General features: G+C 62.9%; 2 protein-coding genes across 5 annotated transcripts; one reads left to right on the top strand and one right to left on the bottom strand.

Moving 5' to 3' along the window:
- Positions 1 to 7: 7 nt before the first annotated feature.
- On the top strand, positions 8 to 4,021 carry ULK3 (unc-51 like kinase 3). Of its 4 annotated transcripts, XR_005630160.1 has the most exons (16): positions 8 to 245; positions 458 to 598; positions 777 to 897; positions 989 to 1,093; positions 1,172 to 1,315; positions 1,405 to 1,487; positions 1,559 to 1,714; positions 1,788 to 1,893; positions 1,997 to 2,037; positions 2,133 to 2,235; positions 2,372 to 2,436; positions 2,553 to 2,631; positions 2,715 to 2,755; positions 2,835 to 2,882; positions 2,957 to 3,011; positions 3,155 to 4,021. XR_005630160.1 is itself a non-coding variant. In XM_039731743.1 (13 exons), exons 1-13 carry the CDS (start codon positions 144 to 146, stop codon positions 3,131 to 3,133), a joined length of 1,368 nt encoding a protein of 455 aa, XP_039587677.1. In that variant the 5' UTR covers positions 8 to 143; the 3' UTR covers positions 3,134 to 3,148. The 4 variants fall into 4 exon arrangements, 3 of the variants coding, with proteins under 3 accessions (XP_039587677.1, XP_039587669.1, XP_039587686.1); XM_039731743.1 differs by lacking the exons at positions 2,372 to 2,436; positions 2,553 to 2,631; positions 3,155 to 4,021 and having other exon boundaries at positions 2,957 to 3,148; XM_039731735.1 differs by lacking the exons at positions 2,372 to 2,436; positions 2,553 to 2,631; positions 3,155 to 4,021 and having other exon boundaries at positions 2,939 to 3,148.
- Positions 4,022 to 8,887: 4,866 nt separating this feature from the next.
- Positions 8,888 to 12,865, bottom strand: CPLX3 (complexin 3). The gene is made up of 4 exons (XM_039732426.1): positions 12,442 to 12,865; positions 11,547 to 11,745; positions 11,123 to 11,210; positions 8,888 to 9,929 (listed from the first exon to the last, which is right to left on the bottom strand). Exons 2-4 carry the CDS (start codon positions 11,705 to 11,707, stop codon positions 9,705 to 9,707), a joined length of 474 nt encoding a protein of 157 aa, XP_039588360.1. The 5' UTR covers positions 11,708 to 11,745; positions 12,442 to 12,865; the 3' UTR covers positions 8,888 to 9,704.
- Between the last annotated feature and the right edge of the window lie 235 nt (positions 12,866 to 13,100).

Below are 13,100 nucleotides of genomic sequence, written 5' to 3'. Positions count from 1 at the left end.
TCGAGGAGAAACACGTGTGGGCGTGGTCATGACTGCTGGGGGCGTGGCCACGGCCGGTGTGGGCGTGGCCCGGGCCGCGGCGCGCCGGGAAGGCGGAAGCGGCTCCCGGGCCCCGAGCGCCGGCCCCGGGGCTCCGCAGGGGCATGGCCGGGCCCGGCTGGGCCCCGCCGCGCCTCGACGAGTTCATCCTCACCGAGCCCCTCGGCTCGGGCACCTACGCCACCGTCTACAAGGCCTACAGGAAGGTAGGGCCGAGCCCGCCGCGGGGGTCGCCGTTTTGCTCCCCAGTTTGCCCCCCCACTCGCGTGGGACCCCCGTTTTCCCGTCCTCCGCATGGGGTACCACCCCCCAGCCCTCCCCTGGCACCCGCCGTCCCCTTGCAGGGGTTCCTTCCCTTCCCTCCCACCCGCGGTGGCTGTTTGGGTGGGGGCTCCAGCGTTGTCCCCCTCCTGGGCAGAGGGACACGCGTGAGGTGGTGGCCATCAAGTGTGTCAACAAGAGGAGCCTGAACCGGGCGTCGGTGGAGAACCTGCTGACAGAGATCGAGATCCTCAAGACCATCCGCCACCCCAACATTGTGGAGCTCAAGGACTTCCAGGTGGGCTGGGGGCTTCCCGGGGGCCCTCTGAGCCAGAGCTGCTCTGGCTTGGATCCATCCCTGCTCCCCACGGGTGTGTCCGTGGGGCTTGGTGCCAGCAACTGGGCAAACTGGTCCAGGTGAGCCTGTGTGGGTGGCACTGGCTGGGGTGGCACGGCGCGGTCTCGTTGCCTCGCAGTGGGACAGTGACCACATCTACCTGATCATGGAGTTCTGCGCCGGGGGGGACCTCTCCCGCTTCATCCGCACGCGCCGCATGCTCCCCGAGAAGGTGGCACGCCTCTTCCTGCAGCAGCTCGGTGAGGACACCCCACCCTGGCTCTGGGGGGACCCTTCCCCGGGGTTTTGGGGTGCAGGGCTGTGCTGTCACGTGCCCATCCACCCGCCCAGCCTGCGCCCTGAAGTTCCTCCACGACCACAACATCTCCCACCTGGACCTGAAGCCGCAGAACATCCTCCTGAGCGCCCCGGAGAACCCCCAGCTGAAGCTGGCAGGTCAGGGCCGCCCCTGGCAGGGGCTGGCAGGGGGCAGCTCCCTTCTCCCCGTGCCCCCACGAGCTCTGTGCCCGGCAGATTTCGGCTTTGCTCAGTACATGTCGCCGTGGGACGAGAAGCACGTGCTGCGCGGCTCCCCGCTCTACATGGCCCCCGAGATGGTGTGTCGGCAGCACTACGACGCCCGCGCGGACCTCTGGTCCGTGGGGGTCATCCTTTACGGTGGGTTTGCCTTTTACTGCCCCGGGGGGCTCTGCTCAGGGCTGGTTTCCCCCTCTCCATCCCCCCCACTGCTCCTTTCCCCCCTGCAGAAGCGCTCTTTGGGAAGCCGCCCTTCGCTTCCCGCTCCTTCGCCGAGCTGGAGGAGAAGATCCGCAGCGACCGGGCTGTGGAGGTAACGTGGGGTGGGATGGAGCTCTGGGGGGTCTCACAGCCCTCAGAGGGCTCAGCCCCTTCCCTCCCCAGCTTCCCAGCCGGCCCCAGCTCTCTCAGGAATGCCGGGATCTCCTGGGACAGCTGCTGGAGAGGGACCCTCGGAAGCGCATCTCCTTCGAGTGCTTCTTTGCTCACCCCTTCGTGGACATGGAGCACGTCCCCGGCCCCGAGAGCCTGGGCAAGGCGGTGAGCGGGGCTGGGGGCTGCTGCCCGGCTACGGGTGCGTTCCGAGCCCTGAGACCCCCCCTGTGTCCCCCAGACCGAGCTGGTGGTGCAGGCGGTGAGGAAGGATCAGGAGGGAGACGCCGCTGCCGCCTTCTCCCTCTACCGCAAGGCCCTGGAGTATTTTGTGCCAGCACTGCACTGTGAGTCCCCCCCGGGCACTGTGGGGGGCCTGGGTGTGTTTCTGGGGGGGGGAGGTCGGTTTTTAGCCCACCCAGCCCCGTGTTTGGTTATTCTCCCCCTTAGATGAGAGCGACGTGCGGCGCAAAGAAGCCATCCGGGCCAAGGTGAGCCAAAACCCCTGGAGGAGGGAGGGTGGGAGCAGCACCCCCATGCTCTGCACCCCGTGTCGGGGGTCTCCTCACCCCCAAAATGTGCACAGGTGAGGCAGTACATCTCCCGAGCAGAGGAGCTGAAGGTGTTGGTCACCTCCAGCAACAAGAACCTCCTGGAGAAAGGAAACCCGGCCAGAGAGCTCCTTAAAGGTAGTGAGTGATTTTTGCCCATCTCCTGGTGTCAGAGCTGGCAGAGGGGCCGTGGTGGGGTTTTGGGCTGAAGGGGGAAGGTTTTGGGCTGAGGGTGAAGGTTTTGGGCAGTCCCTGTAGCCGTGTCCCCTTGCAGAGATGGCCAAGGACAAACCTCGGCTCTGCGCGGCGCTGGAAGTGGCTTCAGCTGCCGTCGCCAAGGTGAGGGGTGGCCTTGGGGGTCCCCTCACTCCTCGAGGGAAGGGGAAGGTGCAGACCTGGTGAGGAGGGGGTGCTGGACCCCTCCAGCCACAGCCAGCCCCCGGGGCCCCTTGCAGGAGGAGGAAGGCAGGGATGACAGTGACGCCCTGGAGCTGTACCAGCAGAGCCTGGGGTAGCTGCTGCTGCTCCTGGCCGGTGAGTTGGGGCTGAGGCTGGGCTTTTGGGGCAAGGATGGGTCCTGCTCCCATCCCTCATGCCGTGGCACGTTTCCCCTGCAGCGGAGCCGGCGGGGCGGCGGCGGGAGCTGCTCCACGCAGAGGTGAGTGCCAGCCCTGGGACACCCAGCTGTCCCCACTGGCCTGGCCCCAGAGGGACTGTGTCCTCTCTCTCCCCACCAGATCCAGACCCTGATGGCTCGAGCCGAGTACCTGAAGGATCAGATCAAGGTAGGACGACTGGGGGGGCTCTGGAGCGTGCTGGGGGAGGATGAAGGCTGGAAAAGGCCCCTCTCCCTTGGCAGATGCGGGAGGCACAGTCCATGGGCAAGGAGGCGCTGGCAGAGTCCGTGCGGAGCGGTGAGTCGCCTTGGGATTGGGGAATATTCCCCCAGCCCGAGGCTGATCCCAGCCCCAGCCAGCCCCACCTCCCCTCCCCGGGAGCCCTGCCGGGGGTGGCAGCGGCGGGGACAGCCCGGTGAGTGCTGTGTGCCCCGGCACAGCCTGTACCCTGCAGTGACTCCGGGAGCTGCCCCGGGACGCTGCTCGCTGCCCTGCCAGGAGACACCGCCGAGGCGAGGCTTGGGCTCCCGTCCCCCCCTCCGGGGTGACACCTGGGGGGTCACCCTGGGGCTCCAGCCCCGGGGGGCTCAGCAGGGCCATCTGCCCCTCTCCCAGGCGCTGGCTCATTTCCCTGCCAGCCCTGCCTCGACCGTCTGCTGCTGCAGCCTCCCGTGCCACGGCGGGCGGGTTATTCCACTCTAATTCCCTCTGCTGGCTCCACGGCGAGGGTATTTTTATCCTGGCACTGGGCTCTGGCAGGACATCCCCCCTTGCTTTTTCGGCTGGGTGGTTCTTCCACCTCCCAAATTCCGGGGGAGCCCACACGGCCCACACATCCAGCCGGGAGCTGAGGGTGGGCAGGGATGCTCCGCTGTGCCTTCCTCGCCCAGCATCTACCTCTGCACCCACTGCTGCTCGTCCAGCCTCCATCCAGCAGCCACTGCACTGGCCCAGCCCGGCCATTCCTCCCTGCCTCTCACTGCTGGAGCCTGGGAATGAGGCTTTTCCTCCCTGGACCTGGAGCCTGGCGGGTACTGGCTGCCTCATCAGTGTCACGACCGTGAGCAGCGCTCAGCAGGGCACGAGCAGCAGTCAGCCACCTTCAGGGAGACACTCAGCATCCTGCCTGCCCTGCTCCACTCCTCAGGGCCCTGGCACCCCAACATCCAAATCATGTTCCCAGGAGTCGTTGTTGCGGGGTGCCGATGTTGCCTGTCCTGCACAACAAGGTACTTGTCTCAAAATCTACTGTATCTCAAGGGAATGTAATTTATTGTCTTTAATAAACTTCAATTTTGATTTCTCCACCTCCTCTGCGCTCAGGTTTGTGATTTAAGCCTAAGAGGGGTCCCCAGGCAGGCCCAGGACCGGGAGGCTGCCTGGGGTCCTGGAGCCATCAAGGTGGGCTGGGGACACTGGTCCTGTTCCCCCAGGAGCAGAGCTGGGGTGTCCCCTCCCCTTCTCCAGCAGTGCTCCCTTCCTGTGCTCCCCAGGGACACGAGGCAGCCAAAGCAAGGTTTGACCTTGTTTTCACTTCCCATCTTTTTATTTTTTTGTGTGTGTGGAAAACACGGAGCAGAACAGCACGAGCCGTTACGTAAAATCCTCTTTTCTCCAATAGATTTTTGTGGCGGGTGAGGAAGGGCCGGGCTGGGCCATGAGGGAAGGCAGAAGGGCTGCAGTGAACCACAGGAGGATTTTTGGGGTGTCCCACAGATATCCTGAGCCGTGCCCCCTTCCCAAGACAGCCTCCCCCCACATCCCACCCTGTGCCGGCTGCTCCAAACCAGCGCGGAGCTTCCCGGGCAGATGCCACAAGGCGCTTCCAGATCTTTTTACTCTTTTTCATTATTATTATTCAGGGCAGAGATTATATCCCGAGGCTTTAAAGTGCTTTCCCAGCCCGTGGTGAGCACGGGGCTGGCTGTGGCAGCGGGTAATCGCATCCGCCTCACGCTCGGCCTGCCAGCACTCCCAGCCCAGCCCTCGGAGCAGCACACGGCTCTGGATGCTCCCCGGGGCTGCTGGAGTCGGGCTGGGTGTCAGTGGCACCTGCACCAGGGGTTTGGCTGCCCAGATGTCACCCAGGGAAGGTGCAGAGGTGTGTCTGAGCGGTGATGGTGCGCCAGTTGTTTTGTTTGTAGCGGCTCTCATCGGGATTTTCTCAGGGCCCTCTAGAATTCATCAAGGTTACTAAGAAATAGTGTGCTAAAATGAGAAAGAAGAAAAGGAACTGAATTCCAAGACCACAAGAAAGAGGTAACAGAGAGCTGTGAGCCACCTGGAGTGTGACCAATGACATATTCTGAGAAGTGCATGCAGAACACGTGGACAAACAAAGCAATAAAAAATGTGTGCTCAGTGTGTACAGCAGAGTTCAAATGTATAAATAAATACATAATATAAACGATGAATGGATTCTACTTAATCACATTGATTAGTTGTCCAAGAGTCCTGGATTTCCCACGGGAGGTGGCACAAAGCAGGCAGTGCTCTGTCACTCAGCTGCCCAGGGAGGAGCTGCTCACTCCAGCCCCATCCATTCGCCCACCCAGCCCTTCCAAAGGGCTCTGCCAGCCCTCACAGGGTGGCTCCTGGGGCCGGGCTGTCACCCCCAGAGGTGGGGAGTGGCAGCTGGGCTGTCACCCTGGCGGTGCCAGCGTGAGGTCAGGCACACCATGGGCTGAGCTGGGTCAGTGTGTGGAGCCAGCCCTGGGCTTTCCCAGCGCTCTTTAATCCGGATTAATCCTGGCTGTTGGACCAGCATGGATGGGCCATCCCTTCCCACAGCCGCTCTCAGGGAAGTTTAATTGTCTGCAAAAAGGAGAAGGGAGATTCCCCAGCCTTCCGTGGCAGCTCATTTGTTTCAGCACTTTAACAATTGCTCATTTAATGCTTTATCCATTGGGAAATCACTCACTCGTCCCACACTCACCACTGGGAAGGAGGAAGATCCTGCAGCTGGCTGAGGAATGGGCTGGTGCAGGAGGGCAGGAGTTTTGTCAATAAAATTTATGTTATTTGATCAATAAAAGTTATTTTATTTTATTGACAAAGTTCCTTACTGCCAGCATCTTCCAGCAACCAGCCAGGGCTTGCTTGGACAAACCCATCCCAATCCCAACCCCACAGGTGAGGAAATTATATAAAACCTGCAAAAGAGAGAGAAAGAAAAAGACATTTTCTGCTTTAATCCACACTTATTCTTTGCTTTAAGATTTTCAGTCTGTGTGTTGATGCCTGGAGCAGTTGTATGGCATGGAGGCTGCAGGGATACTCGGGATACAGCAACTGCTGGAAGCTGGGATGCATCCCTTGGTGGGCAGGGAAAAGGCAGGAGGGGCTGCCTGCTCCTGCTGCCCCCATCCCAGCCTCCCATCCCTCCATCCCAGCCTCCCATCCCTCCATCCCAGCCTCACATCCCTCCATCCCAGCCTCCCATCCCTCCATCCCAGCCTCCCATCCCTCTATCCCAGCTTCTCATCTCCCAATCCCAGAGTAATTCTTCCATCCCAGCCCTTCCTTCCCCCATCCCAACCTCTCATCCCTCCATCCTGACCTCCCCTGCCTCCATCCCAGCCTCTCACCCCCATCCCAGCCTCCCCTGCCTCCATCCCAGCCTCCCCTCTCCCCATCCCAGCCTCTCCCCGCCGCAGGCCGTTTCCCGGCGGTGGCAGCAGGACGCAGCCTCGGAGCAGCATCCCGGGAGCTGCCGGTGCTCGGCTCTGCCGGGAAGGCTGCGCTGAGCCTTAACACGTCTCGGGAGGCGGGCGGGGGGAGCGGGGGCTGCCTGGCTTTTCACATGCCTGGGGGTCATGGTGCCTCCTAAAATAAACCCGCCGAGCTTCACGCGGCCTTTGCGGGGCTCACGTGGGCCGGGAGAGCGCCGAGCGCAGCCCGGGGGTCGGGCACGGGGGCAGGGCAGGGGGGCAGGAAAGGGTGCGGGAGAGGATCCTGGCTGGTTGTGGGGGGATGAACCGCGGGGCTGCATCCCCGGCCCCGTGGCTCCCCGCTCCCGTTGGGATCCTGCTCCCCCGTGGGATGAGCGTTGGTGCATCCTTGGTGGGCAGGGAAAAGGCAGGAGGGGCTGCCTGCTCCTGCTGCCTCCATCCCAGCCTCCCATCCCTCCATTCCAACCTCACATCCCTCCATCCCAGCCTCCCATCCCTCTATCCCAGCCTCTCATCCCTCTATCCCAGCTTCTCATCTCCCAATCCCAGAGTAATTCTTCCATCCCAGCCCTTCCTTCCCCCATCCCAACCTCTCAGCCCATCCTCCCTCCATCCCAGCTTCTTTTCCCTCAATCCCAGTTTCTCATCTTTCCATCCCAGCCTCTCCTCTATTAATCCCTGCCTCCCATCCCTCCATCCTGACCTCTTTTCCCTCCATCCCAGCTTCTTCTCCCTCCATCCCAGCTCTCATCCTTCCATCCCAGCCTCTCCTCTCTTCATCCCTGCCTCCCATCCCTCCATCCCAGCCCATCCTCCCCCCATCCCAGCCTCTCCTCCCTCCATCCCAGCCCATCCTCCCTCCATCCCAGCCTCTTCTCCCTCCATCCCGACCTCTCCTCCAGGGCAGGGGGGGCAGGAAAGGGTGCGGGAGAGGATCCTGGCTGGGTGTGGGGGGATGAACCGCGGGGCTGCATCCCCGGCCCCGTGGCTCCCCGCTCCCGTTGGGATCCTGCTCCCCCGTGGGATGAGCGTTGGTGCATCCTTGGTGGGCAGGGAAAAGGCAGGAGGGGCTGCCTGCTCCTGCTGCCCCCATCCCAGCCTCCCATCCCTCCATCCCAGCCTCTCCTGCCTCCATCCCAGCCTCCCATCCCTCCATCCTGACCTCTTTTCCCTCCATCCCAGCTTCTTCTCCCTCCACCCCAGCCCATCCTCCCTCCATCCCAGCCTCTCCTTCCTCCATCCCAGCCTCTCCTCCCTCCATCCCAGCTTCTTCTCCCTCCATCCCAGCTCTCATCCTTCCATCCCAGCCTCTCCTCTCTTCATCCCTGCCTCCCATCCCTCCATCCCAGCCCATCCTCCCCCCATCCCAGCCTCTCCTCCCTCCATCCCAGCCTCTCCTGCCTCCATGCCAGCCCGTGGCTCCCCGCTCCAGTTGGGCTCCCTCTCTCTCCGTGGATGAGCGTTGATCGTGCCGTGGGCCTGGGATGTAAAGAGCCAGGGCTGGGCTGGGGCGGTGCCTGCTCCCTGCTCTCCCTTTCCCGGCGGGGTTAGATCAGCTCGGGCTGATCCTCCTCGGGTGGGATCTCCTTGCAGAGCCCAGGCTGCTCCTGCCAATCCCCCTCGCTGCTCCCCGGCTCGGTGGGGCTGGGCTGGGATCTGACGGCAGCTCACGTCCCTGCAGCTGCTGGAGTCTTCTGGTCCCGGGGGCTGGAGCCTTGGGAGGATGTGTGTCCACGCCTGAGCTGCCTCTGTCTGTCTGTCTGTCCTCTCGGGAATGAACATCAGGAATCTCCCAGAGCTACCGGCCCTGGCACAGGATTGTCAGGGGGTTGGGGGCAAAAGGAATCTCCTGGTGCAGCAGCGCTAGCCATGGCTTGATCCAGCACCAATAATAATAATAATAATAATAATAATAATAATAATAATAATAATAATAATAATAATAATAATAATAAATATCCATTTCCCAGCACCCTCTCCTGTGTTTTCCTGGATGATCCATCCTTCCTTGCAAAACCAAACTACAGCTAATCAGCTCCCACGGGATTTGGAGCGATAAATTCCCTGCCCATGCCAGGTTTTTCCAGGAAGCCTCACCCCAGGAGCCCCCTGCCCGCCGGGATGCCAGCGGGGCTGGGGGTCACACCTGCACAAGCTCGGGCTCACCCCTGCAGCGTGTCCTTGCTTGGGGCAGCGCACTGAGCATCCTGCAGTGCCCCTGAGGCTGAGTGCTCTGAAGGTTTTGTGTTAAAATAGCCCAAAAAACCTGCAGAAAAATGGGAATTTTGTTTGCTTTAAACCTGACTGCTGCCATCGAGCTGCTCGTAGCATCCCTTTGGTCCCAAACATGAGTGCAACCAGGAGAGGAGCTTTCTTTGAGATTCTGCTGCGAGGAAAACAGGATTTTTTTTTTTTTTCCAAAAGCAGGAAAATAGGAAAATTTTCCCAGGAAAACAGAGCTCAGGGAGAAAAGTAAATGCATAGACATCTCCTGGTATTTATTCCACCGGTTATAACAGTACCATGGCACGGGGACAGCACAGAGGTGAGGGACACTCAACCGAGCACGGCACGACTACAGCACGACGAGCGGGAGGACGGGGAGACATTCCCTCATGGCTTTGTTCTTCTCCCGGAAGGAGCAAGGACAGCATCCCATCCCAGCTCCGGGGAAGGGCTGCTGCGGGCTCAGCTCGGCACCAGGGAGGGCTTTTGTTCCTCTCCGGTGTCACTTCGGGCTTCAGCACCCCCCTTCCCTCAGGGATCGGGTCCTTCCCGGCTGCCTCCTCCAGAGGGGCCCTCAAGGGCACGGGGCCGCGTTCCTGGCAGGGATGGGATGGAGTTTCTCGGGTGATGGGGACGGGACGCGGGGAGGGGCGGGTTCCACACCCTGCCTCGTCCTTGCGAGGCAAATCGGAGCCTCCCGGTCGCTGCCAGGAGGCTGAGTGGAAACGTGGAGGCAGAGCCGCAGCGCGTGGGCACCACTCACACTCCAAGGTCACTCACACTCCAAGGTCACTCACACTCCAAGGTCACTCTCCTTCCTGCAACCTCCCCGGCTCTGGCTGCGGACACCCCTGCCGGGCACGGGGCAGGTTTTGGGGTACAGGGGGGTCATGCTGGCTCCTGGCTCTAACCTCAGCCCGGAGAACGAAACGAAAGCCACACATCAGGGACATCTGGGTCAGGGACTCGGGGGGTCACGCGGCTCAGGAGGACCCGAGTGGCACACGGCAAGGGTGACAAGGTCGCTGGGGTCCCCGCTGCAGGCAGCAGCCCCCGCCAGAGCCTCGCTGCGTCCCCTCCCCGCTCAGCCCCATCACATCACGGAGCACTTCTCCGCCGACTGCTTCAGGTCCTCGAGCGTGGCCGAGGCTTTGTCCTTCAAGGAATCAAGGTCCAGGTTCTGGATGTTGCTGAGCTGGCCGATCACCGAGTTCTTCTCCTCCTCCTCCTCGTTGTCCTGCTCGATCATCTTGGCCAGCTCCTTGGGCAGCTCCACGTCCCCTCCCACCAGCTGGATCTGGTTGTCATCCGTTTCGTTCTGGAAGGGGCCGGGAGACAGTCAGGAGGGGGATGGCACCGCGGGAAGGGGGCTTTGGGCTGTCTTCCCACCTAAAGGACCGTGTGGGAAGGTCCCTGGGGGTGAGGGTGGGATGTTGATGCAGCCTGAGGAGAGCCCGGGCACCCACGGCGAGGGGCGGGATGGAAACCCACGCGCAGCACCAGCACAGACTGGTTTCCAGCTCGCTTTGCGGGGGGTTAGGCACCTAATTAAGCCAGGCTTATGCTTAACGACTGCTCCCAGCGGCGGTCGGGATCAGCTCCGAGCCGGGAGCCGCGGGGAGACTCGGGATGAGGCAGCCCGGCTGCCAAGTGGGATCAGTAATGAGCAGAAGAAACTTGTCAAAGGATGAGAAGGGACATCTCAAGCACAAGAAGGCAGTGAAGGGATGGTGGGGCCAGATCCAAACAAATCCCAGTTTCCCTTGGAGAATAAAAAAAATCTCCATCTCTTCTTTTTCTGCCTTTTCTGGCTTTTGGCAGGGGGTAAAAGAGATTCTCCGGCTGTTTATTTCCTGGATGTAAAAGGGGGGTGGGAAGCCGGGGGGTGAATCCAGGCTGGCTGAACATCGCCGAACAATCAGAGCAATCTCACTTGGCTTAGCTGACCCTTTGGAACTAATATTAGCCCGGCTCCAATTTGGGGTATTCACCACTGAACAACTCTTCCTGAATAAAGGGTGGGTTTGGAGGCAGAGGAGCTTGTGACAATTCCAAGAAAGGCTGAATTACGCCTTGATTAAATTGTTTTCAGTGAATGGTTCATCGTGCGGAAATTCCAAAATCGGAGTTTAGGTGGGAGACGTTCACCAAATAATCCGGGGAGAGGAGCTGAGCTCCGAGGTGCAGCCCTGGCTGCACTCCCGGCTCCAGGGAGTCTGGGGTGAAGGTGGCTTTCCCTCCCCCAGCTGGATTTAGGGGGCCAAAGCGAGGGAGAAGGGGATCAAGCAAGGCTGGGAGTGCCACTGTCTCGGGCTGGTGGGCTGTGGTGCTCGGGGGGAAGGAAAGGGGCCAAAGTTTGGGGAGAAGGATGGTTTTGAGGGGATTTTATTTGCATTTGGGTTTTGGGACTCAAACCCCAGGCAGCCAAAGGGGTCCTTGTCCTTTCCCCTCACTCCAGGGCTCCATCTGGAGCTTGGTTCCCCTTGTGGCCCCGTTCCAGTGCAGCCGTACCTTGGGGAGCCTGTACTTGTCTCGGAAGTGGGACCTGACCGTGGCTCTCTCCGCCTTGCGCTGGGCGAACTGGGCATCCCTCTCCATCCTGTGAAGCACACGGGGCACTTACCAACAGCCCGTGCCCCCCATCCCGGGCTTTGCGCTTCCCCCCAACCTCAGCACCCCCCATTTTCTCTGAAAAGTCCCGCTTTCCCACAATTTCCTCCCCCTAGAGCAGCCTGGAAGGAGAAAACAATCCCATCTCCCGGGCGAGGAAGCGGATTAAGGGATTAGGGGGCTCATCAAACCCCCTGACGGTCCTGCTGTCCCCAGCGCCGGCTCCCCCCATCTCCCGTGCACGGGGGGCAGCGGGAGCACCCCCTTCCCGCAGGGACCCCGGGCTCAGCCCGTGCCCGTGCCCGTGCCGGTGCCCCGCACTCACTTCTCCTCCACCAGCTGCCGCTGGTACTCCTCGTACTCCTCGCGGGTCATGCCCTGCGCCTCGGCCGGAGACTTCTCGCCCTCGCTCTTCTCCTCGCCGCCCAGGCCGCCCGTGAGGTTCTTCAGCTGCCCCCCCACCATGCTCTTCACCATGAACGCCATGGCTCCGGGGGGCCCGGGGCCCGGGGGGCAGCGCGGCTCTGCCGGGGGACAGCCGGGTCACCGGGGGGCTCCGGGGGGATGGAGACCCCCCGAGGGACGGGGCTAGGGGTGAGCCCGAGCGCCAGGGAACCGAGGAATGGTCGGTGCTGGGGAATCAGCGCGATGCTGTGGGTGGGAGCTCCTGGAGAGCCGGGGCGCCGGGTTAGGGAGCAGCTGCGGTCACCGGGATGAGCTCCGGGGCAGCTGGAGCGCTGAGCGCCCGGGGAGCTGGGCACCGGGCGGTGGAAGAGCCGGGATGAGCGGAGCTGGGCTCCTGGGGAGCGGGGACACCGCGTTAGGAGAGGTGGGGACGGGGGAGAAGAGCCCCCGGGGAGGAGCCGCGGTCAGCGGGGAGCGGGGATTCGGGGTTACGGAGGATGCGGGATCGGCAGAGCCAAGCTCGCACAGCACCGAGCTCCCGAGGAGCCGGGCTCAGCAGAGCTGAATTCCTGGGAGGCGGAATGGGGAGCCGGGGCCAGCAGAGCTGAGTCCCCGGGGAGCTGGGGTGCGGGGTCACGGAGGAGAGGGGCTCAGCGGGATGAATTCCCGGGATGACGGAGAGCTCAGTGCCCGGGGTGGTGAGTCCCGGGCGGCGGAGGAGGCGGGGACGGGGAGATGGGTTCTCGGGGAGCTGGGGCACGGGGTGATGGAGGAGATGGGGTCAGCGGCGATGAATTCCCGGGATGCCAGAGTACCGAATTCCCGAGGAGCCGGGAGCAGCGGTCAGCGCAGCGGAGTTCCCGGGCCAGCGGAGTACGGAGTTCCCGGGATGCCGGAGTACTGAGAGACGGAGGAGCCGAGCTCAGCGGAGCAGAGTTCCCGCGAGGTGAGTTCCCGGGACGGCGGAGTCCGGAGCTGCAGGGGCGCCGGGGTCAGCGGAGCGGAGCTGCCGGGATGCCGGAGTGCCGGGATGCCGGGATGCCGGAGTACCGGGATGCCGGTGTCCGGGATGCCGGAGCTGCTGCGGGGGTGCGCGGGGTCAGCGGGGCCGCGCCGCCCGGCCGCCCATGGCGGAGCGGTCCCGGCCGGGAGCGGAGCGGAGCGGGCGCTGCAGCACCGGGGCTCGCACCGCTCCGGTGTGTGTGCCCCGGCACGGCGGCACCGCCTCCCCCGGCCCCGCCGCCCTCCGCCGGGCGGAGCCGCCGCCGTCCCGACCCGCCCCGGGCACCGCCGGTGACGCCACCCCCGTGGGGAGAAGAAGGAGCCCCCGAGCTCCCCGGGGACACCGGGGTGGATGGAGCCACGGTGGGGGCCGCGGGGAGCCCCTCGAACACCCTTCCCTCCGTGCCTGCCGGCTGCTCCATCCCACCGAGGAGCAAACCTACCCCAGCGCCCTTTCTCCCACTCTGTTCCC

This window comes from Passer montanus, unplaced genomic scaffold (genome assembly GCF_014805655.1).
Source record: "Passer montanus isolate IOZ18808 unplaced genomic scaffold, ASM1480565v1 scaffold111, whole genome shotgun sequence".
NCBI lineage: Eukaryota > Metazoa > Chordata > Aves > Passeriformes > Passeridae > Passer > Passer montanus.
This window is presented reverse-complemented; position numbering and strand designations above follow the sequence as displayed.

What these genes read in the sequence shown, in the direction of transcription:
- ULK3 (XM_039731735.1), top strand. Translation starts at nt 144, where the DNA reads ATGGCCGGGCCCGGCTGGGCCCCGCCGCGCCTCGACGAGTTCATCCTC. An exon ending in GGCCAGAGAGCTCCTTAAAG is followed by an intron (nt 2,236 to 2,714) that starts GTAGTGAGTGAT and finishes TTTCCCCTGCAG; the next exon opens with CGGAGCCGGCGGGGCGGCGG. An exon ending in GGGAGCTGCTCCACGCAGAG is followed by an intron (nt 2,756 to 2,834) that starts GTGAGTGCCAGC and finishes TCTCCCCACCAG; the next exon opens with ATCCAGACCCTGATGGCTCG.
- CPLX3 (XM_039732426.1), bottom strand. Translation starts at nt 11,707, where the DNA reads ATGGCGTTCATGGTGAAGAGCATGGTGGGGGGGCAGCTGAAGAACCTC. An exon ending in CGGCAGCTGGTGGAGGAGAA is followed by an intron (nt 11,211 to 11,546) that starts GTGAGTGCGGGG and finishes TGTGCTTCACAG; the next exon opens with GATGGAGAGGGATGCCCAGT. An exon ending in ACAAGTACAGGCTCCCCAAG is followed by an intron (nt 9,930 to 11,122) that starts GTACGGCTGCAC and finishes GGCCCCTTCCAG; the next exon opens with AACGAAACGGATGACAACCA.